The 25,840-nt window shown below is 43.6% G+C and overlaps 1 protein-coding gene and 1 long non-coding RNA gene across 7 annotated transcripts in view; one reads left to right on the top strand and one right to left on the bottom strand.

Moving 5' to 3' along the window:
- Positions 1–1,047: 1,047 nt before the first annotated feature.
- LOC112543524 (uncharacterized) lies at positions 1,048–22,579 on the bottom strand. Its single transcript, XR_003086708.2, has 3 exons — positions 22,440–22,579; positions 10,984–11,074; positions 1,048–1,591 (listed from the first exon to the last, which is right to left on the bottom strand). It is a non-coding gene; the product is annotated as an uncharacterized LOC112543524 (long non-coding RNA).
- The window catches only part of USP15 (ubiquitin specific peptidase 15), a 136,686-nt gene continuing 120,569 nt past the window's right edge, over positions 9,724–25,840 (top strand). For 4 of the 6 annotated variants that reach the window (XR_012904399.1, XM_075930758.1, XM_075930764.1 and 1 more), the window contains exon 1: positions 9,725–9,891. Coding sequence is in view for 3 of the 6 variants with exons in the window: in XM_075930758.1 (XP_075786873.1) it covers positions 9,803–9,891 (89 nt within the window). In the remaining 3 variants the exon portion in view is untranslated. Of the gene's footprint in view, positions 9,892–25,840 lie in introns of all 6 variants that reach the window. The other 2 variants (XR_012904392.1, XR_012904403.1) reach the window with 1 other exon arrangement.

The raw sequence follows: 25,840 nt of genomic DNA on the forward strand, positions 1-25,840 counted from the left end.
GTTAGTTCGAATTAGCGCTGTAGTGTAGACATACCCGGAGATAGGGAGTGGTGTGGGGGAAAGCCCCATCCCAGGGGGTTGTGCCACCCCACCCTCACACAGCCCTGCTGCTGTGGGGTGGGCAGCCTCATATGGGGTGGCTCCTGGGGTGTTTAAAGGGGAGTGGGTTTGGGAGGGGGTCGGGCACCTCCCTCTCTCATTCTCTGTTTTGTGTGTTTGTCCTCTTCTGCAGGTGGTGAAGGCCATCAACTCCATCCTGCTTCGAGGGTCATTCGCCTGGGAGACCAGGACCCAATCATGGCTGGATTTGCTGCCCTGAGGTTCCCAAACTGCGCTGGAGCCATAGATAGGACCCACATCCCAATCCACGCATCAGAACATCAAGTGGCCCAGTACATTAATCAGAAGGGCTACTTCTCAATGGTGCTGCAGGCCCTGGTTGACCACTGTGGACACTTCACAGACATTTTTGACGGGTGGTCGGACAGGGCACATGATGCCCGCATATTCAGGAACATGAGCCTCTATGGCAAGCTGGAGGTGAGCACATTCTTCCCCTGCCATGAACTTGCCATTGGGGACATACAGATGCCACTGTGCATCATGGGGGATGTGGCTAATGAAGCTGAGAACCAATTTAATGCCCACCTCAGCCGGGCCTGAATCCAAGTTGAGTGTGCCTCTGGGTGTCTAAAGGCACGATTCAGGTGCCTGCAGACCCACTTCGACATGGGAGAGCACAACATCCCGAGGTGGTCACGGCGTGTTGTGTCCTCCACAACATTGTGGAGAGGAAGGGGGAATCCTTCCTCCCAGGATTGGGGGCACATGCTGGCAGTGAGGGGTAAGCCTTCCAGCAGCTGCGATCCGCCAAGCCCATCACGCTGGGGTGCGTATCCGGGAGGCCTTGAGGGAGAGGTTTTCTCAAGTACCTCAGTAACTCTCCCCAAGGCCTCCCCAACAGGGGCCTTTAGCTTGCTGCTGCATCCCTTTCCCACCACAACCCCTCCCTTTCTCCTTTCCCTGACCTCTCAGTAAAAACACCTGTTTGATTTTGAACAAAACGAAATCTGTAATTAAATTGAAAAAAGGTGTGCAGGGGAAGGAGGTGGATTACCTGGAGGGAAAGGGGGGTCATAACATGGGGGCAGCTAGATGTGCCATTTTGGGTGTGGGGACCTCATTGGAGTTGGGGTTGGGTGGGTCTGGGGAACATAGGGAGATGGGCAGGAGAGGGGCTGGAGTGGAGTCAGGATGGCCGGGTGACAGGGGGAGGGGGCAGAGGCATCGCATGGGAGGCAGGCAGAGTGGAAATGGGCATAGCGGGAGGGGGGGGGCAGGAGGATGGAAGCAAGGAGCAGCGGCAGCAGGCAGGTATGCCATCATGTACACATTATCACACCGCTGCATGACCTGGTCCCAAGTATGGTTCCTCAGCATTATCGCGTATCTTCTGTGCCAGGGTTTGCCGCATGTTGCACAGGATGCTGACATTTCTGGCGCATGAGGTCTTCCTGGATCTTGGTGTGTCTTCAGGTCCCCTGAGCTCTGGCGGCTGGCTCTGGTGCCATGGCTCACCCCTCAGTCCCGGCTGTGGAGAACACGAAGAGGGAGAGTTGGTTAGTCATCCAGGCAGATACTGTCCCTGAGGCCATGCCCTCCACTGTGAACAGTGACCAACAGTCCTCAGGCCAGAGGAGGGGGCTGTCCCAGGAACAAGGCCATGTGTGGCCTGCACAGCAGGCCATGTCTCACAGGGGCCATGAGGTGCCCAGGATACCGTGCTGCCCGCTTCCCAGCCTGTATACTGAAGAACCTCATCCCCAGCCCCTCTAGTCCCAGAGCAATGATTTAAATGAAGAAATACAAAACTTATTTGAGTTAAAGACCTGAGCAACATCGGGGAAATCTTCAAGTTTGTTTAATAAAGAGAAAGTTAAGGAATAACATTATTACTGTCTACAGGTTAAGGGAATATATAATAATGGGCTCTTCAATTTAGCAGAGAAAGGTGTATCATGATCCAGTGGCTGGAAGCTTAAGCTAGACAAATTCAGACTGAAAATAAGGTGTAAAATTTTAGCAGTGAGTTAAATTCACCGCTGAGAGAATTTACCAAGTGTTATGGTGGAGTCTTTATCACTGACAATTTTTAAATCAAGATTGAATGTTTTTAAAAAAGATCTGCTCTAGGAGTTATTTTCTATAGCTTGTGTTATACAAAAGGTCAGAGTAGATAATGAAAATGACCCTGTCAGAAAGCAGGGTCTGCAGCGGAGTCAATCTACAGACAGCCTAACAAGAGTAGCTGGCCTGCAGAAAGCTCTCTGATTAACTATACTGCTTGACTGGCTGCCAGACCAGTTCTTAAGCTCCACAGCAGCTGAGCAGTGTTTCAAAGCATTTGGTCCTGGCTGTGACAGTTCCTTCCTTGTCTCCCTTCAGGTAAACCAATTCTGCTAGAACAGGGGTGGGAAATCTAAGGCCCTGGATGGGGTGCAGCCCCCAGCTTGTCTGGATCCAGCCCCAGAAGCTCAGCCCTCCCTGCAACATTGGGAAGCCCATACAGGCACTCCAGTCCTCCACTACAGCTTGGAGAACACAAAATCTACTAGGCTGGGTCCCCCTAGGCTCTAGTGTGTGAGGGGAATGTGAGGAGTGTCTTTCTCCTTCTCAGTTGAGGGCCACGTTAGCAAGGGTTTGGTTGGTTGGTTTTGGTTCTCACTTGTGTGAAGCCCCTGACTGATTTTTCTGTGGGTCAGTGACCCCCAACCCAAAAAAGGTTCCCAACTCCTGTCCTAGAATCTTTGACTGCAGTTATAACCCTGGTCTCTGCCTACCGATCCCAGCTCAGCCTCCTGTTGCAGCCACTTAACACAACTGCCCATCTCCTAGTCACTGACAATTCCTTTCTGGACTTGCAATCTACTAATCTTTTCTAACTACACTTCAGTGTCTTTAGAGACTTCTCAGCTCTCCTTTTCACTAGACCTTTTGCTTTAATCTTTTGGCATAGTGCTTACATCCTATTAATAGTCCTATCTTATGTTGCTCATTCCACAAAGAATAGTCAAATCTAGTTAAGTTAGTTAAACTATGTGGCTACATCTACACTGGCATGATTTTCCAAAAATGCTTTTAACGGAAAAGTTTTCCGTTAAAAGCATTTTCGGAAAAGCATGTCTAGATTGGCAGGATGCTTTTCCGCAAAAGCACTTTTTGCGGAAAAGTGTCCGTGGCCAATCTAGATGCGGTTTTCCGCAAAAAAGCCCCGATCGCCATTTTCGCGATTGGGGCTTTTTTGCGGAAAACACTACTGTGCTGTTTACACTGGCTCTTTTGCGCAAAAGTCTTTTGGAAAAAGACTTTTGCCCAGATGGGAGCAGCAAAGTATTTCCGGAAAAGCACTGATGATCTTACATGAGATCGTCAGTGCTTTTCCGGAAATTCAAGCGGCCAGTGTAGACAGCTGGCAAGTTTTTCCGCAAAATCAGATGATTTAGCGGAAAAACTTGCCAGTCTAGACACATCCTGTAAGTGCAAGTTGCATATAAACTATGCGTATATTAGCAAATGGATGAATTTCATTTGCTACCTATCCAACCATTTCTTACAATATGTCATGCTTCCAGTGGATTTTCCACATAACAATTTAATAAAATAGCTATAATATATTTCTTTCCTTAGAATTTTTTGCTTTTTACTTCAGTTATTTCAAGAGTCAAATCTAACTTCACTTACCCTAAATGTAAGTAGTCTCCTGGGACAGTTATGTTCACGTCAAATTTATAGAATAAAAAGGTGACGTTTTCCCTTAAACGTAATGCATGTACATTTGGTACATCAGATTCAAATGCACCAACCAAAGAGTAGTATAAAGACTCAACAGTATATCTGTATTATCATTATTGATTATTTGTACAGGTTGAACCTCTCTGGTCCAGCAACATCTATGGTCCAGCATGATTTTAGTTAGCCACATGTCCACATTCCATGGATGTGGTCAAGTTTCTTAACATCCCATAAAGTTTGTTTACAGCCACCAGTCCAGGCTCTCCATGTTCTGTGCTGTTATTTAAAAGACATTTGGCATAAATTAGAGCTAAGAGCCAAGTAAACAATGGAAATGTTGGTAATGCTGCTAGACAATATTGACCTCCCGTGGTCCAGTAAATTCTCTGATTCAGCACCAGTCAGGTTCTGAGGGTACTGGACTTGAGAAGGTCAACAACCCATATTAAAATAACACCTGAAGGGCCAAACAAGATTAAGGACTATCCAGACACACTAAAAGACAGTTCTTGTCCTGAGGTGATTATAATATTAATCGACAAGCCCGAACAGGTATGGCTTATCCATGGTTGTACAGAAGCTCAGTGGCAGGACTGAGTACCTTCCCTCTCATCCCATGACTGCTTAGTTTGCTTCAGAGAATTGGTAAGGGAACTTTTCAAAGGCTTTATGAAAGTCCAAAAACACTATACCCCCTGGATTGCCCTTGTCCATGTGCTTGTTGACTCCTTCAAAGAACTCTGATAGGCATAATTTCTCTTTTACAAAGCTGTATTGACTCTTCCCCCAATATATCATGTGTTGAATAATTCTGTTCTTTATTATAGTTTCAACCAATTTGCCTAGTACTGAAGTAAAGCTTACCAGCCTATAATTGCCAGGATTGCCTTGAGCCTTTTTTAAAAAATCAGTATTACATCAGCTTTGTTCCATCTGGTTCTGAGACTTATTTAAGCAATAGTTTACATACGACAGTCACTAGTTCTGCAGTTTCATAAATCGGGTTCCCTTAGAACTTGTGGGTGAATATTATCTAGTATTGGTGACCTATCACTGTTTATTTTATCAAGTTTTTTTCCATAAACCTCTTACACTGACACCTCAATATGGGATAGCTTCTTTGAATGCTCCCTTAGCATCTCGATAACAGTGACCTCCATGATTGGCTTCCTGCTTCTGAAATTCTTTAAACATTCTTTTGCTATTAGCTTTCATGTCTTTTGTTAGTTTCTCTTCAAATGCTTTTTTGGCCTGCCAAGTTATTCTCTTACACTGGACTTGCCGAAGCTTATGCTCCTTTCTGTTTCTAACATATTCATATGTCTGTTCACTTGATTTAACTTTGTACATAAGTCTCTAATTTCCTTTTCCTATTTAATAAATCTTCATAGAGTTTACTATAGAATTGGCTACAAGCATTGTTATTGGTGTGAGACCCAAAATGCAATTGATCTGATGTGACTAATCCTTTGGCTATCAGGAGTAACCTAAATATTGCTGATTCTTGGTATAAGGGGCCATTTATCACAGAGATAGGCTCATTTAGTTGGCAGGACAGACCAGTGTACCCAGGAACACTGACATCAGATTTTAAAACTGGTATTTTTGACTAGTAGTTTCTACATTCTAAAATTTTATAGAATCAGCCAGCTCACATTTAAAAAAAAATATATAATTAAGATACCCTTGGCTCTGGAAGGGTTTTTTCCCCTCTTTTTTAAAATTCAAAATAGTTAATTCAAGCACGTACATAGCCTGAAGTGTAACATTTAAAGTTGGGGGGCCATGCTGGTAGGAAGGTTCAGGTCCAGTCTCTGGGGGATATGAGGCCTTTAGGAATTGTTGATTGAAGAGGAAGCCCACCTTGAACTCAGTCTGAAATGGTTCCTATCCCATAGGACTGATTCAGCTTCCTCCCCTAGCCAATCCCCTCTTCTTCCCCCATTCTGCTGCCATTGGCTTTCACTACAATGTACAGGTGAAGGTCTCCCCTGTGATAAACTGGCCATGGTGCCACTGGATCACCTGTCCCAAGCTGGACTGTGGCAGGTCAAAAAGTAGCTGGGCCATAGCCCTCTGAGTCTGGCACCTATGCAACTACTGAGAGAAGAGCTTTACAATAGGGACATAATATCCTGGTTAATCAGTTTAGCATTGAAATGTTCTGATTAATTGCTTAACAGATTAAATGGGGCCTGCGCTGGAGCTCCCCTCCTGGCCACGGGCTGGGGGACTGCTCCAGCCAGGCCAAGCCCACCGTGGCCAAGGGCTGCTCTGGTGAGGCTGGGCTAATTGTGGACAGAGGCTGCTCTGGCTGGGCTGGAGCGCCCCTGCCTGCACTGTGGAAGGTGCCTCATAGCTGTAACAGTCACCTACCCATTGCAGGCGGGGAACTGCTCCAGCCCACTGATTAACGGTAACCAGTAAGCATGAACCAGTAAGGGTGATGCTTATCAAATATGGTTAACCATTCATGGGCCTGTTCTCTCCCCCCGAGTGCTCCTCTGGCCGCTGGGGGCATTTTCTGTTCCCCTTCCTTCCCCTGCCTGCCCAGGGCATTTTCTATTCCTCCAGCACCCCCATCCTGGTCCCCAGAGGTGTTTTCTTCCCCCCCCCCCCCCCAGCAGTACCACATAGCTGAGAACAGCCTCTTTCTCTCCTCCGGTGCTGTGGCCAAAGGCAGGGAGGAGGGCAAAGGGTTTGGGGCAGGGGGACTAGTTACCTGGCGTGTTTGCAGGCAAGATAGTGGAGCCTCAGTGCTGCTCGCCACTCCCTTGGTGATATGGCTTCCCCCGTAGGATAGCTCTCTCCTGCGGGCTTGCTGCCTCTAGTGGCCACTTTCAGTATTGCATCCCTTCAAACAGGACCTCCCCTTGCATGTTATAGGAAACAGTCCTGTTCCTGGGCCTTCCGGTTGTCCTGGCACAACCAACCCCCGACCTTGCTTTAAGTTAGGAGAAAAGGAAGCTGAATGCCAAATATGGTAACCCTACCTCTAACTGTTTAGGACAGTGTTTCTTAAATTATGTTCCGTGGCACACCGGTGTGTTGCAAGGCAGTCGGAGTAGTGCCGTGGAGAATAACAGAGTTCAAAATGGCTGCCCTTAAAGGGGTGGGTGACTTTTTTTTTTGCTCAATAACTTTTCCCCCAACCTTTTTTTCCCCTCAATAACTTCCCCCTGACCTTTTTTTTCCTCAAAAAATCCTTGATGTTCCTCATAAAAATAATTATTGTTTGGTGTTAAAAAGTTTAAGAAACAGAAAGACTTGCAGATAGACACACAAAGATGCACTCTAAATTATATATAGAGAAGATTACTTCATATTCATAAAGCATTTGAAGATACAGAATACTGCGTAAGGGCTAAGTATTTATGGAAATATTTTTTAAACATTGTATTACATGTATTAAATAAAATAACCCCAATAACTCTTGAAGAATAGACTTGTTAAAAAAACAACCTCTTTCTCGCATGTAGGAGCTAAATATTAAACAGTTTCATTTTCAGTTATCCTAATTCTTCAGCTGAGACAGAGTTCCAGATCTATTCATTGCAGATCAAATACCCCATCTGACTGTACAACCATGCAATAGGCAGGAAGGTGGAGATTGCTTCCCTTAGTGTTATTACAACAGTCAACTTGATCCCATTACAAGACAAAAATTAACTTTTGTGCAGCCTTGTTACAATCATTAGTTCTCATGCTTCTCAGCTTAGGCTGAATAGGTCATTTATATTAGTTCTAGAATAGCCACCAGCAACAAGCTATGTACTAGGGATGATAAAAAACATTTATTTTTGTAAATATGTAATTGCTGAATTTTTTAGTGGTTACACATTTACATGCAGGGGGTCAGGCACCAGCTGGTGCTCACAGAAAGCAAGTTCCTCATGGGCATGGGCTTCTCCTCACCTTGCTGCGAGGTGAGGGGTTTGTGTAACTGTTAGGATTAACTGGTGAGCTCAGACTTATTGGTTAATTGTGTAAATGAGTACACACTAACATTCCTATTATGTACAAAGACAATATTTCTGTTTATTGAAACAGTTGCTCTTGCCCTTTCTCCCATTTATTCCTCTAAATAGATCATTAAAAAAAAATCTAATCACCAAAACATACCCTAGCTATTTGGAGGGCCACAGCAGCAGCCAAGGACAGTTCAGATATCTTTCTTGTTAGGATTATGATATCATCATCATCATCATCAATAACCATGGGCTCTATACTTGTTGGTGTCCAATGCCTCCCTATTTCCTTCCATCTTTCCCTCTCTAGTGCGGAGTGGCTTAGTTTCTGTAGACTAGCTCCGCACCAATCTACTATATCATCTACCCATTCTCTGTGGGGTCTGCGATATGCTGACCAAAAATGTGTATTTCCTTTCTGTATATTCATTGCTGTTTATTCTTTGAATTTTTTGCAGTTCTCTCCTCAGCAAACAACCTATTCTTGTATACTCAATTATCCACAGTATCCCGGTTTGAACAAGTCTTTAGTAGAATCTACACTACTGAATACATACAGCCAGTCCCCGAGTTGCAACGGTCGAGTTACGGTCGCTTTGTAACTCAAAGGGGTCCGAGTTATGAACAGATCGAGTTACGGCCAAGTGTTTGGCCCGTAACTTGTTCATTACTCTGGGAGAGGCTGTAATTAAAAGTAAGCATATAATACAATAGTAAAGACCATATGCCTAGTGTATACAATATTGAAATACATCTTTATGTAATTCCAGATGCTGCATGTAAATTAACTATTGATTTAAAGACAGACATATGCATATATACATATATACCAGGGCTATTCAACATGTGGCCCGTTTGTTTGCGGCCCGCTGTTGCAGTTTGGGTTAACATGGGGCTCATTTTTTGAGGAGTACAGGATCTTTCAAAAAAGGGTTTTTTTTCCCCTGAAAGAACCACATCTAGACATCGATTTTACTTTCAAAAAGCCCTTTTTCGAAAGACTACCGCCATTATACAAATGAAGCACGGGAAATTCAAATCCAGGCTTCATTTGCAATTTGTATCTGTCTAATTTTCATCCCTCTTTTGAAAGAGTGATGTAGCTTAGACATAGCCTGAAAGTCCCAGGTTATGTGGGGGAGAGGTCTTTTATTGGACCCACGATGTCAGTGAGAGAGACACTTGCCAGGCCTGGAAAAGGCGCCTGCCTTTGTTGGCCAGAGATTTTGAGACTGCCCCAGGAAACGTGTCTATCTCTCCATGCCAACAGACTAGCATGCAGTAAGAGACACCGCCTCACCCCACTGGGCTCTGGGGCTTTGCTGCCAGGATAGCGGGGTACTTTACGCTGGCAGGTGGCGCTCCCCGTCCTGCCCCAGACTGGCAGCTCTTTTTTCTCCACCCGAGGGGGTCTTCTGCGAGACCTCTCAGAGCTGCCGGAGTTCTACCAGGAACTCCTCCAGACTTGGAAGCTGTTCTCGGCAACCAGGTCCATTGTGACCATTGTAGGGAATAATTCTGGACACTCTGGATGCAGGTGAAAAAAAGTCAGAGGATTTATTACACACTCAGCGCTGGCGGAGTGACAACCAGGGGTTAACCTGGTGAACACTGGTTAAGCAAAACATTACAGTAGATTATATAGGCGGCAGATGGACAGAGGAGAAGCAATTTGATAGGGTCTGGAGGCAAGACGAAATGAGCACGTAAGCCAATAAACTACAAAGGTTACATAGCATCTCCGCGACGCAGGGCCAGGCGCACGCGGCTTGGAAGAGTCCAGACCTGTGATAGCGGCGCGTCCCCGCTCCCTCTCGCCTGCTCCTCCCCCCGTCACACCCCGCCACAGGCGGAGCGGAGCCCGCCAGCCCGCCAGAGGGCAGCAGCGGCTCCCCGCGCCCGCAGGTCACGCGCGGTCTCCCCTCTTGTCTCCGCCTCCCTGTTGCGGTGGCGAGGGCGTCTCCCAGTTGGCGTCACTCCCAGCATGCAGCGCGGCCCGCTCCTGCCCCTGCTGCCGCCGCCACCGCCGCCGGGGGGAGAAGATGGCGGAGGGAGGCGCGGCGGATCTGGAGACCCAGCGCTCGGACGTCGCGGCGCTGCTTAAAACCGCCCTGCGCAAGGGCGACACCTGGTGAGGGAGGGGCGGGGGGCGGCGTTGGGCCCTGGGGCGAGCGGGTTCCCACCCTGGGGCCGCTGCGCTGTGGGAGGTGGAGAGGGGCCGATAGGCTCCCTGCTGGTAACGGGGCGGGCCGGGCCCTGCACCCACCCACCCTCCCCGGGGGGTGGCGCCCGCGGCTTCAGGGGACAGCGGGGCTCGGGAGCGGCTGAGGCCGAGCTGCAGGTGAAGGTGGGGGCGGGGCCGCGTTGGCCAGCGGCGCTGACTCTTCCTGTGTCCATGAAGTCTGCCTCGGCATGGTCCGAGCTGCCAGGGCCCTGCGGCTGCCCGGAGCAGGTAGCTCCCGCCGCTCTGGCCCGAGCCCAGCTGGGCATGCGGGGGAGTTCCGTGTGGCCAGGACAATGAAGGGCCTGGGATTGCCGGGCGTTTGGCCGGCGCCGGGAAGGGGGCGATGAGCAGAGCTCGGTCCCTCCCTTCCCCCCGGCAGGTACCTGTTCCATTATTCAAACATAAACCAGGGAAATGGCCCCACCTGCCCTTTCGGGTAGCGACAGGTTTCATATTTGCCAAGCGGAGCATCCCAAAAAACCTTTCCCCCAGTCATGCTAGGCCTCGGGTCAAGCTTATCACTCCATAGCGTGAAGCCTCTGAAGGTGCTAGCAGACAGTGCTGTTTAATTGTAACTTTAATCTGTTCTTGTGTTCAGATGTCTTGTATCTTTAGGTTTCAGTTTTTTAATTGACAGGAGATCATACAAACTGCCTCATGCTTATGAAGCATGAAACAGATCTAGTAATTCCTTTTATTTGCTTGGTGTTCAGTTACAGGGAATTCTCAGATTCCTGGTTCCTAGAAACCGTCTCCTGAGTAAGATAACTTGAAAAATTCTTAGTACTTCCAGGAGGACTAATATCTTCCCTCCCATTCACACTCCTACCCACGCCCTGAAGTGTCACAAATTTAGATTTACTTAAAAGTAAGTGTGATCCTTAGAAATAGACCACCTACATCATTTTGACTTAATATGTCACCACTTGCTGTTCTAATTCTGTAAGATATGGTATTTAATGGTGGTGCTGCTAGAACATGTGTCAGAGCCATACATACATTCTGATGCATTATTCAAATGCTGATGAGTAGATATTCGTTTCTTGGCATAAGAACAAGTTGGTTTTAAACTCTGCAAAAGTAGAAGCATCTAGAAAAAAGGGAGCCAAGTATAATTAACATATTAATACTGAAAATAAGAAATAAGTTTGGGTCAGACCAAAGGTCTGTCCAGCCCAGTACCTTGTCTGCCAACAGTGGCTAATGCCAGGTGTCCTAGAGGGAGTGAATCGAACAGGTAATGATCAAGCGATCTCTCTCCTGCCATCCATCTCCACCCTCTGACAAATAGAGGCTAGAGACACCATTCCTTACCCATACGGCTAATAGCCATTTATGGACTTAACCTCCATGAATTTATCTAGTTCTCTTTAAACCCTGTTATAGTCCTAGCCTTCACAGCCTCCTCAGGCAAGGAGTTCCACAGATTGACTATGCGGTGTGTGAAGTAGAACTTCCTTTTATTTGTTTTAAACCTGCTGCCCATTAGTTTCATTTGGTGGCCCCTAGTTCATATATTATGGGAACAAGAGATGATTAATAGTGTTCTGTTTTGAAAGGGATTATCACTGTGACCAGTGTTTCTTGTTTAAGTGCAAGGAATTACACTCAAACCAGTAGTTTCTTCCATTTTGAATACTGTTAACAGTGGCCATTGTCTTGCTGCAGAATAGGAGGATAAAACAGTAAGTTTAACAAAAGTCGACTTTTGAACATGTTCAAAAAATTCTGTTGACTTAGATAAGTGTAAAGGGGCAGCCACTGTTGTTGTTTTTGCAGATACAGACTAAGTCCTGTGGCAACTTAAAAACTAACAGATTTATTTGTGCATAAGCTTTTGTGAGTAAAAACCACTTTGTCAGATGCATGGAATGGAAATGTATTTGATAGATATTAGTATAACGGTGTGGTCAAAATGGTTGTACAGGTTGAATCTAGTGCAGCGCTCTTGGGACCTGACCAGTGCTGAGCCAGAGAATTTGTGGAACCATGGGAAGTCAATATTTTCTAGCAGCAATACCAACACTCCCACTGCTTACTGGGCTCTTAGAAAACATTTAGGGGTAAATTAGAGCTAAATAACAGCACAGAAAATTGAGAGCCGGGACCAGTGGAGATAAACGTACTGCAGGAAATTTGGCCATACCCATGATATGTGGACATCTGGCTAACTAAAATCACTCTGGACCAGAGAGGTTCAACTATATTTTCTTCTGTATATAATATCAGACACTAGGTCTGAAATTTAGTATGATTGTAAAACTTCTGCAAAAAAACTGCTTATTTTAAGAGGCAGAGCAAGTATAAAAATGGATATGAACCTCTTACTGACATCAAGTGTTCAAATAGTAATATAGTAAGTTGGTAGGTTTTACGAAACAAGGTTACCTTTATAGTATTTCATAATAAGACTGGGTAGTAGCTTCTTTAGCATTGTTATAAGCAAGAAAGTAGGTCTGAAGCAAGCAGCATATCACAATTCAGAACTTTGGTAGTCATTCATACAAAAGAAAGTTATGCTGACAAAAAATGCATGCCAACTTCTATTCTAACTTACTTTGCTCAGGGTTAATGACTGGTTTACTCTGGCTAGCATATCTATATGTGCTGATAGTACTACGTGGCTACGTCTACACTGGCCCCTTTTCCGAAAGGGGCATGCTAATTTTACAGGTCGTTATAGGGAAATCCGCGGGGGATTTAAATATCCCCCGCGGCATTTAAATAAAAATGTCTGCCGCTTTTTTCCGGCTTGTAGAAAAGCCGGAAAAGAGCGTCTACACTGGCCCCGATCCTCCGGAAAAGGGCTTCAAAGTAGGAATCCTTCAAAGTAGGAATAAGAGAGCCTCCGGAAAAGGGCTTTTTTCCGGAGGATCGGGGCCAGTGTAGACGCTCTTTTCCGGCTTTTCTACAAGCCGGAAAAAAGTGGCGGACATTTTTATTTAAATGCCACGGGGGATATTTAAATCCCCCGCGGATTTCCCTATTACGACCTGTAAAATTAGCATGCCCCTTTCGGAAAAGGGGCCAGTGTAGACGTAGCCCATGTGATAAATATGTTTGGCATTTCAATGTACGTATTATTGAGCAGTAGTATAGCAGTTATGCATCCTTGATTGGCCTGTACCCTTGTTAAAATCCTATACATTTATGCTGAAGTAAACCTTTCCTTGAATACCTAGGAAAACTAATTATAGGACATATAGGGCAAGAGGAAAGGAAAGAAATTATCCATACAAACCAAGAGGGTACCTGGAATGCATTTGCTCTGAACAAAGATAAGGGTATGTCATTACGTAGTATGCATGGGTTCAGAATAAAAGATCAAGTGTTCACCATAGTACCAGAAATAAGGCAAAAAGTTGATTACATCCTGTTTTCGGTGACACAGGAGGGGTGGGTGAGATTCTGTGGCCTGTACTGTGCAGGGGGTCAGACTAGATGATCATAATGGTCCCCTCTGACCTTAAAGTCTATGAGTCTATATGAATGAGAGAGCGAGAGAGACATACAAACTTTTTAACAGGTAAATGTGTTGGTATACTGGTCTGGCTCCGGAGGGAGTTCAAGCTGCCTCACTACAAGGAAGCAGACTGAGTTAGTAGTCCTGCTTCAGGCTGGAGCTGCAACAGTTTGGCTAGTCCAGCCCATGTTTGGGCAGAACAACTGTCAAGATGCCCTAGTTCAGAGGGCCCTGGTGCCGGGGGCCTATATTCCAGCTGAACAGAAGTAAATCGGAGCAGCTTGGGCCTCTGCCCAGAACAGCAGTCAATCAGAGCAGCTTGGGCCTCTGCACAGATTGAGCGCCAGTTAGTATGCCCTTGGCCTAGCTCAGGGTGGGGCCACAAACAGCAGGCTCAGGCTTGTGTACAGGTTGAGTAATGGTCAGTAAGCCCATAACCTTGTTCAGGGTCGGGTGAGGAGCAGTGCAAGGAGTTCAAGCTAGGGTTCAGGCCTTAGTTCAGGGCAGGGCAGCAACAGGTTCAGGGTACTCGGCCTGTGTGCAGGCAGAGCAGGGTGGATAAAATCAGTGATTTTTTAAAAATAAAAAAATCATATTTTTTATTTAATTCACATTTTTTTAATAAAATGCTTTTTGAGGAAAATAATATCCCAAGATAGCTTTGAGCTAACACATACCTTAATTAAAACTATCTCATGGAATAGGGATTATGAATTCTAATTCTATAATATGTAACAATTAAGGAAAGTTTTGTAAATGAGTTCCAATAGTTCATGGATTAGGGACCCAATCTGATAAGGTCCAGAGGCTTCTGTATAGATCATTTAGGTTAATTTTTCTATTTACCCAATGGGGCTAATCTAGAAGATAACCTCAGAGATGCTTAGTTTTTCAGTTCTCAAACTGTGGATTTCATAGAATACTAGAACCTCGGAAGGGACCTCGAGAGGTCATCGAGTTCAGTCCCCTGCCCTCACTGCGGAACCAAACACCATCTAGATCATTCCTGAAAGATGTCTATCTAAACTATTCATAAATAACTCCAATCATGGAGATTTCACAACCTCCTTAGGCAATTTATTCCAGTGTTTAACCACTCTGGCAATTAGGAAGCTTTTCCTAATATCATAACTAAATCTTCCCATGCTGCTGCTTGTGTTATCAGAGATCAAGGATAAATTTTTTTCTCCCTGCTCCTTATACTGCCCTTTTTGGTACTTGAAAATTATCATGTTCCTTCTCAGTCTTCTCTGTGTCACGCTGCTGCTTTGAAATGCTGGGTGGAGCCCAAGATCATCTGGGGACTCCCCTGCTAGACCCAGGCTGTGCCAGCTTTGAAATATACAAGAGTCCCCAGAAGGGGCTCTTGTGCATTTCAAAGTGGAAGCACCCGCATGGAGCCTGGAGTCAGCGGGACTTCCCGCTGGCCCTGTGCTCCACGCAGCGTTCTGCCTTTGAAATGCACAAGATCCCTCACTGGGTCTCTTGTACATTTCAAAGGCAGAATGCAGAAGTGCTTATGGACTAGTTGATGAGCAAATTAATTGCTACTTAACATCCCTACCGAGAATCATATTTGCTTTTTTTGGCAACAGTGTCACACTGGTGACTCATATTTAGCTTGTGGTTCTTTATGACCCTTAGATCTTTCTGCAGTACACCTTCCTAGAGATTTGCTTCCCATTCTGTATGTGTGAAACTGATTGTTCCTTCCTAAGTGCAGTACTTTGCATTTGTCCTGATTAAACTTCATCCTGTTTACCACCAATCATTTCTCCTGTTTGTCCAGATCATTTTTAATCATGACCCTAATCTCCAAAGCACTTGCAACCTCTCTCTGCCAATATCTAAATCGCTGATGAAGACACTGAACAGAACCAGTTCCAAAACTTACCCCTGCGGAACCCCCACTTGTTATGCGGTTCCAGCATGAGTGTGAACCTTAATTACTACTCTCTGAGAAGAGTAATCCAGACAGTTATACACCCACCTTACAGTAGCCCCATCTAGGTTGTATTTCTCTGATATTTTGTGGATAAGGTCATGTGAGATCATGTCAAATGCCTTACTAAAGTCTAGGTATACCACTTCTTCTGCTTCTCCCTTATCCAGAGGACTTGTTTTCCTATCAAAGAAAGCTATCAGATTAGTTTGACATGATTGGTTCTTTACAAATCCATGCTGGCTGTTGTGTATCACCTTATTTTCCAGATGTTTGCAGATGAATTCCTTATTTATTTGCTCCATTATCTTTCTTAGCAAAGAAGTTAAGCTGATTATTCTGTAGTTTCCTGGGTTGATCTTCTTTCCCTTTTTATAGCTGGGCGCTCTATATTTGCCCTTTTCCTGTCTTCTGGGATCTCCCCCAACTTCCGTGATTTTTCAAAGATGATAGCTAAAGGCTCAGATACCTCCTCTATCAGCTCCGTGAATACTCTAGGCTGCATTTCATCAGACCCTGGTGACTTGAAAACATCTAACTAAGTAATTTTTAACTTGTTCTTTTTCTGGTTTAACTTTTAAGCCTATCCCATTTCTACTAGCATTTACTATGTTAGGCATTCAGCCACCATCAGTCTGCTTGATGAAAACGAAAACAAAGAAGTCGTTAAGCACCTCTGCTATTTCAAGTTTTCTGTTGTTGTTTTCCCCTCTTCTCTGATCAGTGTGCTTTCCCTGTCCTTGGTCTTCCTTGTGCTTCTAATATATTTGTAGAATGTTTCCTTGTTACCCATTATGTCTCTAGCTAGATTTAACTCGTTTTATGTCTTTGCCTTTCTAATCTTGCTCCATGTCTTGCTTCTAATCTTACTCATGTTATTTGCTTATATTCATCCTGTGTAATTTGACCTAGTTTCCACTTTTATAGAACTCCTTTTTTATTATTAGATCATGCATGATCTCCTGGTTAAAGCAAGCTGGTTTCTTGCCATACTTTCTATCTTTCCTACGCAGTGTAATAGTTTGCTTTTGGGCCCTTAATAATGTCCCTTTGAAAAAGTGTCAGCTGTATTCACATGTTTTTCCTATTAGTTTTACTTCCCATGGAATCTTCCCTACTTGCTCTCTGAGTTTACTAAAGTTTACCTTCCTGAAATCCATTGTCTTTATTTTTCTGTTCTCCCTTTTACCATTCCTTAGAATCATGAACTCTATAATTTCATGATCACTTTCACGCAAGTTGCCATCCACTTTCAAATTTTCAACCAGTTCCTCCCTATTTGTTAAAATCAATCTAGAGCAGGTTTCCCCCCCCATTAGTTTTCTTAACTTTCTGAAATAAATAATTGTCTCCAATGTATTTTGAGAACTTGTTGGATAATCTCTGCCCTGCTGTGTTAATTTCCCAATTATGTCTGGATAGTTGAAGTCTCCCATTATCACCAAATCCTGTGCTTTGGATAATTTCGTTGTTTAAAAAAAGCCTCATCCACTTCTTCTCCTTGAATAGGTGGTGTGAAATAGACCCCCTAGCATGACATCTTAATCTAAATCAGAGATTCTCAACAAGTCTGTATCAGTCTCACTTCAAGTTAGGGATGTTAGATAGAGTGTAATTGAATAGTTGTATAACTGCATTAAATTTTAGTGGTTGCACAACTCTTCAATAGTCCCTGGAGGTGGGGCCGGCAGCTAGTGCACTCCCATTCCCGGGGAGCCCCACTGCCACAGGGTGGCAGGTGGGAACTGGTTAGTGAGGGGAGCTGCTTTAAAAACTGGCCTTCCCATGCAGACCAGTTCCTTCCTGCTGTCCCCTACTGCTGCCCGCCCCCCATGGATCCAAGGCTGCTGCCGCAGAGCAGCCTCTGTCCATGGCAGCAGTTCCCAACCTTTTCCAGGTGGGGACCCATTTTGACAATTCAGAAAGACTTGGTGACCCTGGGCAATTCAAAAACGTATGAATGGCTCCTAAAGAGCCATGTGGGGAGACACTTGGTGACCCTTTTGAAATGTAATGGTGACCCATATTTGGGTCCTGACCCATAGGTTGGGAAATCCTGGTCCACGGGGAGGTTGCAGGGGAGGAGGAGCAGATGGGTGCACGGAGCTGGCATGTGTAGAGATCCAGCACAAAAGTTGGCTCTCCTTGTGTAATGGCTCCTGCTTTCTGCCCCTCACTTGGTACTGTTGCCTGTAAATCAGAGACTACAGTGGGGGCGGGGAGGGGGGGAATGCCTGTAGTTGACAGGATTAACTGATAAGGCCAGGCTTATCAGTTAATCATGTAGTCGTCTACATGTTGACATCCTAGTCCAAGTGTGTACATTTTTAATATATAAGGCAACACCTCTTTTTTCCCTGCCTGTCCTTTCTGAGCAAGCTGTATGCTTCTATACCAATATTCCAATTGTGTATTATCCCACTAAGTCTCTGTGATACCAACTATGTCGTAGTTGTGTTTATTTACTAGCATTTCAAGTTATTCCTGCTTATTTCCCATATTTCTTTCATGTTTGTAGATGCATCTAAGATACTGATTTGATTTTGCCCCCTAGTTCTGCCTTGTCCCTCTTTTATCTCTTCTGTTATAACCCATGCTCCCTTCCATTTCTGACTCATCTCCCAGGTCTCCATGTTTTTCACTTAGGCTATGTCTAGATTATAGTTTTTTCTAAAAAAGTAGCCTTTTTTCAGAAAAACGTCACCTGCGTCTAGACTGCCGTTGCTTTCTTTCTAAATTAAATCGAAAGAATGTGGTGGTTTTTTTGACAGCAGTAAACCTCATTTTATGAGGAAACCCCCTTTTTTCGAAAGAGCTCTTTTGAAAAAAGGTATTCTTGAACACAAACAGGGCTTTTTCTAAAGGGAAAGTCCAGATTGCCTGGGTGTACTCTTTCGAAAAAGGTGAATCGCTTTTTCGAAAGTATCGCTCTTTTGAAAGAGGCTTGTAGTCTAGATGTACCCTTATTTGTGCCTCCAGAAATAACATACTTGTTAACAACAAATATGTTTTTAAAGAAAAAAATAATATAGAGAGATAAGAAATAACAGACTTCAACCTTATTATCCCTTTGCAAATTTGTGTACCCAAAGTCAATGCCTTACCTCTCTCTAAATGTGCAAAGTTTCAAAAAGTTTAATGAATAGAAGATTGTTGGAGGTAGAATAGATCTGGGCAAGGAGAAGAAGTCTGGAGATAAATATGAGAAGGAGGGACAGGCAGTAGAAACAAAAGTGAAACTGTTTGAGCATGATATTTTAGATGTCTTGAGGTCTTTCTGAGTTTAGCCTTCATTGATTTGAGGTCTGTCATACCATTCTCTCATTAGAAGGGAAAACCTATAATGGCATCAGGTAGTAAAAGAGACCCATGAGGCGATATAATAGAAATGTAAGCGACTAGTCAACTATCCTCTTCCCCTCTTGCTACCTCTATCAGAGAGAGGCAACAAGGGGGGGAGGAGGGAGGAACTTGTGCTGCCGGGAGCCAGCTTAAAAGCCGTTTTCCCCCTGCTCTATCTCTGCGGCAGGGAGGAGACCACGGGGGCATAGTGGGGACCTGGCGGCACCTCCGCCTTTGAAATGTAGCAAGAGTTAGCATGTATCGTCTATTCGATTAGTTGATTAATCTAAATTTAACATCTCTTATGATAGAAGGGTAACCCAACAGACATTACTACAGCCTCTCTCCGAGTTACGAACAAGTTACGGACCAACACTTGGTCCGTAACTCGAACTGTTCTTAACTCGGACCCCACTGAGTTACATGCGACCACGCAGTTCGTAAGCGCGGGTCGCGTTCGTAACTCGGGGACCGCCTTTACGACCGCTCCATGGGAGCTTTGGTCGTAAGTGTGAACGGTCGTAACTGGACCGTTGGCAACTCGGGAAGCGGCTGTACTTTGAAAAGCTTTGGGCACGTATGTAACTCGCAGTTGAATTCCATAGGGAATACATATCTTGAACAATCTCTAGTCATAGGTAAATAACTTCCTCTGATGTGTTGGGTTAGGGCAGTAAAAGATGGTCAGTCATAATGCTAGCCACATTGCTCCCTTTTGTCTCTTAGGTAAGGATAAGGTTCTGTCACCGGTATTTTTAGTAAAAGTTATAGGCAATAAACAAAAACTCACTGAGGCCCATAAACTATCCCAGACTTTTACTAATAATACCCTAGCGGAGACTAACGATGTTAAAATGCGATAATCTGGCTAATCGTATGGTCAGTACAATTTGTATTCATTATATAATTAGTCGATAAGCGCTGCTGTGCAGAGCCACAGCAGAGGTAGCTCCAGGAACCGGCTGCAGAGCCACCTGCACTGCTGCTCTTACTACATTTAAAATGCAGAGGCAAGCCGGGTCTACTCAGTCAGGCCTTGCGCTGAACCCAGCTGCTGCTGTTTGCAGTGGGCAGGGCAAGAGGCAGCAAAGCGGGAGGGGAGGGAACTGGATGGACAGGAGCTGATGCTGGAAGGAGCCGGCTTGAAAGCCGGTGCCCTCCGCCCCCTCCCAGCACTGTCTCTGGGGTGCCGCTTGGAGAAGACACAGGAGAGATCAGAGATTTGAAAGAAATTGACCTGTCCCTAAAGGAGGTAATTTAATCAAGTATTTTTCTTGCCTTATCAATTTTAGCATTTATACGTAATTCATATGCGATAATAACCTTGTCTTTAATGTACAGCACACACACACAAAAATTTTAATCCTCACTTGAATTAGATCTAGTTTTTCTACCCAGCCAAGCAAATCAATTTTAAGGAGCAAGAGAGAACAACAAATAATTAATCTATGACAGCAGTGAGTAACCTATAGCCCATCAGAGTTCTGTGTGGCCTATGAGATTTTTTTTTTTAACATTGCCCACATGGAGGGTTGCCAGGTTCTCTCCATGTAGTTTTTTTCCTATGGATATTACTAAGATGACACGCACATAAACAAGAGCACGTGAAGTGAGGTGTGTGCCGATTGTACACAACATTGACCATAAGAGCTGTGCACACAGAGCGCTGCTACTGTTCAGTTGGCACTCCCTGAAAATTCTAGGTAGGTAAGCACAGTTAGCAAAACTACCTTACCCCAGGAGACCTTCTCGGTTATGACCATCTTGCAGTCCACTGAGATGAAGGACCACTCATGGCTCTACTCACATGCCAAGGTCTATGACATCTTTCACCATTTAAACCAATGTTCTATCCACATTTGAAAATTAGCTCAGTCTCAGCCACAAACAAAAATCAGGCCATTTAGTTAGGTCCCTAACTTTAGACCAGAATTTTCTAAACTAGATGCATAAGATCCAGTGATGCTTTTCCTTCAAATCCAATAGTGGATATATTTACCAAACTAAGTGCCCTGAACAAAATCCCAAACAATTATTTATAGCCTGCCTACCCACATTCCTATAAAATCTTTACTGCTTATGCTATTCTTCACTTCTCAGATTGTGTTGCTATGAACTTTTAAACAGCTAATGTGTACTACTGAGGGCACTATCTCTTTGTGTAGATACAATTTCCACTCTAAAGGATTGTTGTATAGCATGAATGTTTGTCTGGTGCATTATTTATTATTACTTACAAAAACACACCACAATTGTTTCTGGGCACATACATCTTTCAAACCCATCAAGAATTGGATAATGTTAAACAAAAATTTGTGTGTGTGTGTGTGTGTGTGTGTGTGTGTGTGTGAAATCACCTTCCCTTATGCTCTCAGCCAAAGCCTAAGACAGACTTTTTTCCACTGTGCTTTTGAGTTCAATATATTCTGACTCTACTTGTTCAATACAAAGGAGCAAATTCCAGAATCCAGAACTTTGCTCTGGAAATACTGAGAATTTCAAATGCAACATTCTGTACAAGCCCATAAATTGACCAAAACTGTTGTAAAGTTATACAGGTAGTAGAACAGTCTCATATAAAGCTCAAAGGCCATAAGCAAAAAAAAAAAAAAAAGCAGTCTAGATGGGGGTTTTCCACAACTTCCCCCCCTCTTTTTTTGAAAGAACCCTATAAATCTATTTTTTTGAAGAATAAGGGTTCTTTCAAAAAAGGGGGAGTTTTGTGTGAAAAACCCCATCTAGATTGCTTTTTTTGGGGGGAGGGGGGCTCTTCTGAAAAAGGGATTGGAAGAAGATATTCAAATTCACACCGAATTTGCATATTTTCTTTTGGAAGCCTAGGGTAATCTATACGTGCCCTAAATTTAGATCTGGTCCACCCAGAGCACATAATCTTATGCAACCAAAGATAAATAATAGTGGCAATTGTATAGCTAAGTACTTTGACAGCAACATAACCTACTTTGAGAGTTAAGGGCTAAAGGCTCATCAAGCTGACCCAGTTAAGGCACATCAGTTTCATACTCAAAGGTCATACAATTATGTCACAGACATCACAGATTCTGTGACTTTCTGGGAGCTCCATGATTTCTTCTGGAGCCAGAGCAGTGGCCCCCAAGCCCACTAATCAGAACAACATCCCCCAGGCCAGCCAAGATCAGCAATGAGGTTAGTGCAGCTGCAAGCCCCATCTGCACTCTGTCTCCACTAGGGATGTTAGCGACTAGTCGACTATCCGATAAGGAAATGCTTATCGCATAGTCGAGTAGCCATTCGACTACAGGGGGTACCCGCTATAAGTCACCCCCGTATACATCTGTTCCACACTAAAGTTGATGTTTGCAGGAACTGATGTGTTATAAGTCCTCCCATTCCCTGCTGTAAGTCGTGCAAATGCAATTTGCTTTCATTGAAGTCAGCCGTGGGGAAAAAAATTCCCTGCTTTAAGTTGTTTCGCTAAAAGTCCAAGTTTTTTTTTGAACGTATTTTGGATTTATAGCGAGGACTCCTGTAATTGCTTCCCCCCAGCCTCCCCCGTAGTTGCCTTTATCAGAGTAGCTATTCCCTGATCCATAACTTGTATGGACTCATTTGCCAAATTATCGCATCAGTTTACCTATCTTTTAAACTGTTAATTAAAACTTTCTTATGCAAAATTCACGATAACTAACCTAAACTAATATTTTTGCATATCTTGCTAAAACTTACTTTTATATGTGTATTATTGTCCTCCTCACTGGCTCATTGAATTCTTAGATTATTCTTCTTACCGTTGTCCTCTGGTGGTTTTGGTTTTTTACTTCTAAGCTTCTCTTTTTGGAAATGGGGAGAGGGTTCAACTTAATACACTGTAAAGCTACCAACTTCTTTTTTACCTGCTATCTTCAAAGGTGAAGGATTTTGTATTTACAAACTGTCTCAGCAAAATCTGTAATGTTGTATCAACAGAAGCACATACAAAAAGCAAACATTCCTTTGTATTTTCTTATAATTAGCTCCATGCCTGTCATGGAGATTGCAGAGAACACGGATTCTTTGATTTCCATGATCTTTGTGACTTATGCAGAGGCCAGTTTGATTGACGACAGGGCTGCCCCTGATCCCAGGTCCTCCCAATTAGTTGGTTTTAGGGCCAGCTGGTCCTGCCACACCAGCTGCTGCTCCGTTGGCCCCTGTCCCGCAGTCTGGATCAGCCACAGACTGTGGCCGCCCAGCAATAGGCCCAGGATACTGGAGTGGGCCCTGGCATGCTGGAGCAGCCATAAGCCTTGGCTCCCAGCAGCAGGCCCCAATCAGCCAAAAGAGCCACAAGCTGTTGGCATCTAGCAGTTGGTACTGCTCTGCCCCCTCCCCCCCTCCCCCGCACCCCTAACTGCTCCTACAGGGCAGTTGGCAACTCCTGTCCTGCAGGAACCGCTCTCCCTCCCCCTCTCCCCCAGCACACTTGCTTCCCCACCCAAGATTTAATCTCAGATATTTTTAATATAAATCATGGACAGGTTATTTCCTGTGATCTGTTCATGACTTTCACTAAAAATTACCCATGATTACATTATAGTTTTACTTATATAATATTTAGTTCCCTAACATTTAGTGTATATATATTTGACTAACACAGTTCATTACACAGTTCTCTAATGTGTTTGAAGCTTGTTAATTCTACAGTTAGATATTTTATAAACTTCGCACATTTGAAGAGAATAGTCAACCATACTTTCTTGTAACTGCAGTGATGTAAATAAAGCTTCGACATAGGCATGGAACTGAAAGTTAAATGTAAATAAATGTTGTTTGGTTTTATGATGGCATATTATCATGAAATCCTTCAAGTACAAAAGTTGGATGTTGTTGCTTTAAACATGAGTCCCTATTTTACAGCCAGCAGTACAGTTTGTGATAGTTTGTCTATGTTGTTCTAGTATTGTTTTATCTGTACTTCTTCAGAGTAAGAAGGGGGGAAAAACAGCTTCTCTGGACAATTTGCACAGTTTTGCTGCTGAAAGTGAAATGTCTCAAGTTCAAAAGGCACTTTTCTTAGTTGCTCAGTATAGTGAAATCAATGAATTTTCATAAAGTAACATCTGTTAAATATTCAGGCTAAACATTTTGATTGTGAAATCCAGTGAATGATCTGTCACGTAATGGAACTCTTGATTTTTTTTTTTTAATGGATTAACTAGTGGTATACAACTGAGGAAAATAATCTTTAGATATTGCACAACAGCAAAATAGAAAAGGAAGGGCATCTGCCATTATTTAAGTGTATTGGTATCAATTATCTAGTAAAATACAGTAATAGAAATATAGCCGTGTTAGTCTTTAAAGTGCTACATAATCCTGTTTTTTGTTTCAGCTAGACCAGACTATCAAGATGGTTTATTAGGTGATGAGCTTTTGTGGGCCAGACCCACTTCCTCAGATCAAATAGTGGAAGAAAATTGGCATGACCATATATACCAAAAGATACAATCAAAAAAAATGAACACACATGAAAAGGACAAATCAAATTTTAGAACAGAAGGGGGTTGTCTATCTCCCAGAGTCTCTCGGAGTTTAGTATCCTGTTCCAACAATAGAACACCACTTGTCATCACCTACAGCCCCCAACTTAAATCCGTCCAACACATTATCAATAAACTAAAACCTATATTGGAACAGACCCATAGTCTCCCATAGACAACCACCTAACCTAAAGATGATTCTTATCAACAACCACAGGACATACCACACTAATACCAACCCTGGAACTTTCCCTTGCAATAAACCCTATTGCCAGCTTTGTCCACATATTCATTCTGCTGATACCATTATTGGACCTAACCAATTGAGTTATAAGATCAAGAACACATATTCCTGCTCATCCAGAAATATAATTTATGCTATCATATGCCGACAGTGTCCGTCTGCTGTGTACATTGGACAAACGTCTCAGACACTTTGCCGAAGAATCAATGCACACAAAACAGATATTAGACAGGATCACAAAGAAAAAACAATGTCTTGCCATTTCAACCAGAAACGGCATTGTCTCAAGGACTTAACTACCTGCATCCTGCTTCAAAGACATTTTAACACCAGACTTGAAAGAGAATCCTCTGAACTCTCATTCATGCTTAAATTTGACACTTTACACCTAGGTCTAAACAAGGATGCTAATTATCTTACCCATTACAAATATAGCTTCCCAAATTATCACCTCTAATTTGATAGCTCACAGACATTTACCTCCCCTCCATCCCCCTTCTGTTCTGAAATTTGATTTGTCCTTTTCATGTGTTCCTTTTTTTGATCATATCCTTTGGTATATATGGTCATGCCAATTTTCTTCCACTATTGATTTGAGGAAGTGGGTCTGGCCCACGAAAGCTCATCACCTAATAAACCATCTTGTTTGTCTTTAAAGTGCTACATAGTAGTAAAACACAATGTGCAGTCAGACGTTTTTTATAATGATCATTGCTACTGTACCAGCATTGTCATTGATTCAGACATCATATACATGGGGAAAAAAAAGTTATATGAAAAAAACAGTCTGATTCAAAATGTAGAGAGAAGAAATGAAACCAGAATCTTTCTTGTTAGATTTCAGCTTTTATTTTGTTTACGAGGTAATGTCTTTAAATGGTGTAGATTTAAAAAATGTTTACATATTAAAGCTTGTATGAATTTACCTTTGTACTTGTTGTATTTGTTTTCTGTTTTCTAAGAAATGGACACATACAGAGTTTGTGGAAAAAACCCTCATTCCATATTCATGTAATAATTCAGATTAAAGAAATTGGTATATTAGCATTCATTCTAATTTTAACTGTTCCTAATTCTCTCTAGTTGAGGATTTATACATCTGCAATTTGCATGGGTAATGTTGTTAGCTCACTCAGATGTGGGGTATACTTGTATTAGGTATGTTAACAAATGTGTACTTATGTAAATGTGAAACCGCTGGATTTTTAACCATTTACAAGTACATGCTTACACGCAAGGGAACAGGCAGGAGCTGGTGCTTGCAAGGAGCTGTCTTTGAAGCCAGTTCCTGGTGTGCACTGGCTCCTGCCTGCCCCACCGTTGCAGCAGTGCAGGGAGCGCAGACAGCTCTATAGGAGCTGGTG

Source organism: Pelodiscus sinensis, chromosome 1 (genome assembly GCF_049634645.1).
Source record: "Pelodiscus sinensis isolate JC-2024 chromosome 1, ASM4963464v1, whole genome shotgun sequence".
NCBI classification, from domain to species: Eukaryota; Metazoa; Chordata; order Testudines; family Trionychidae; genus Pelodiscus; species Pelodiscus sinensis.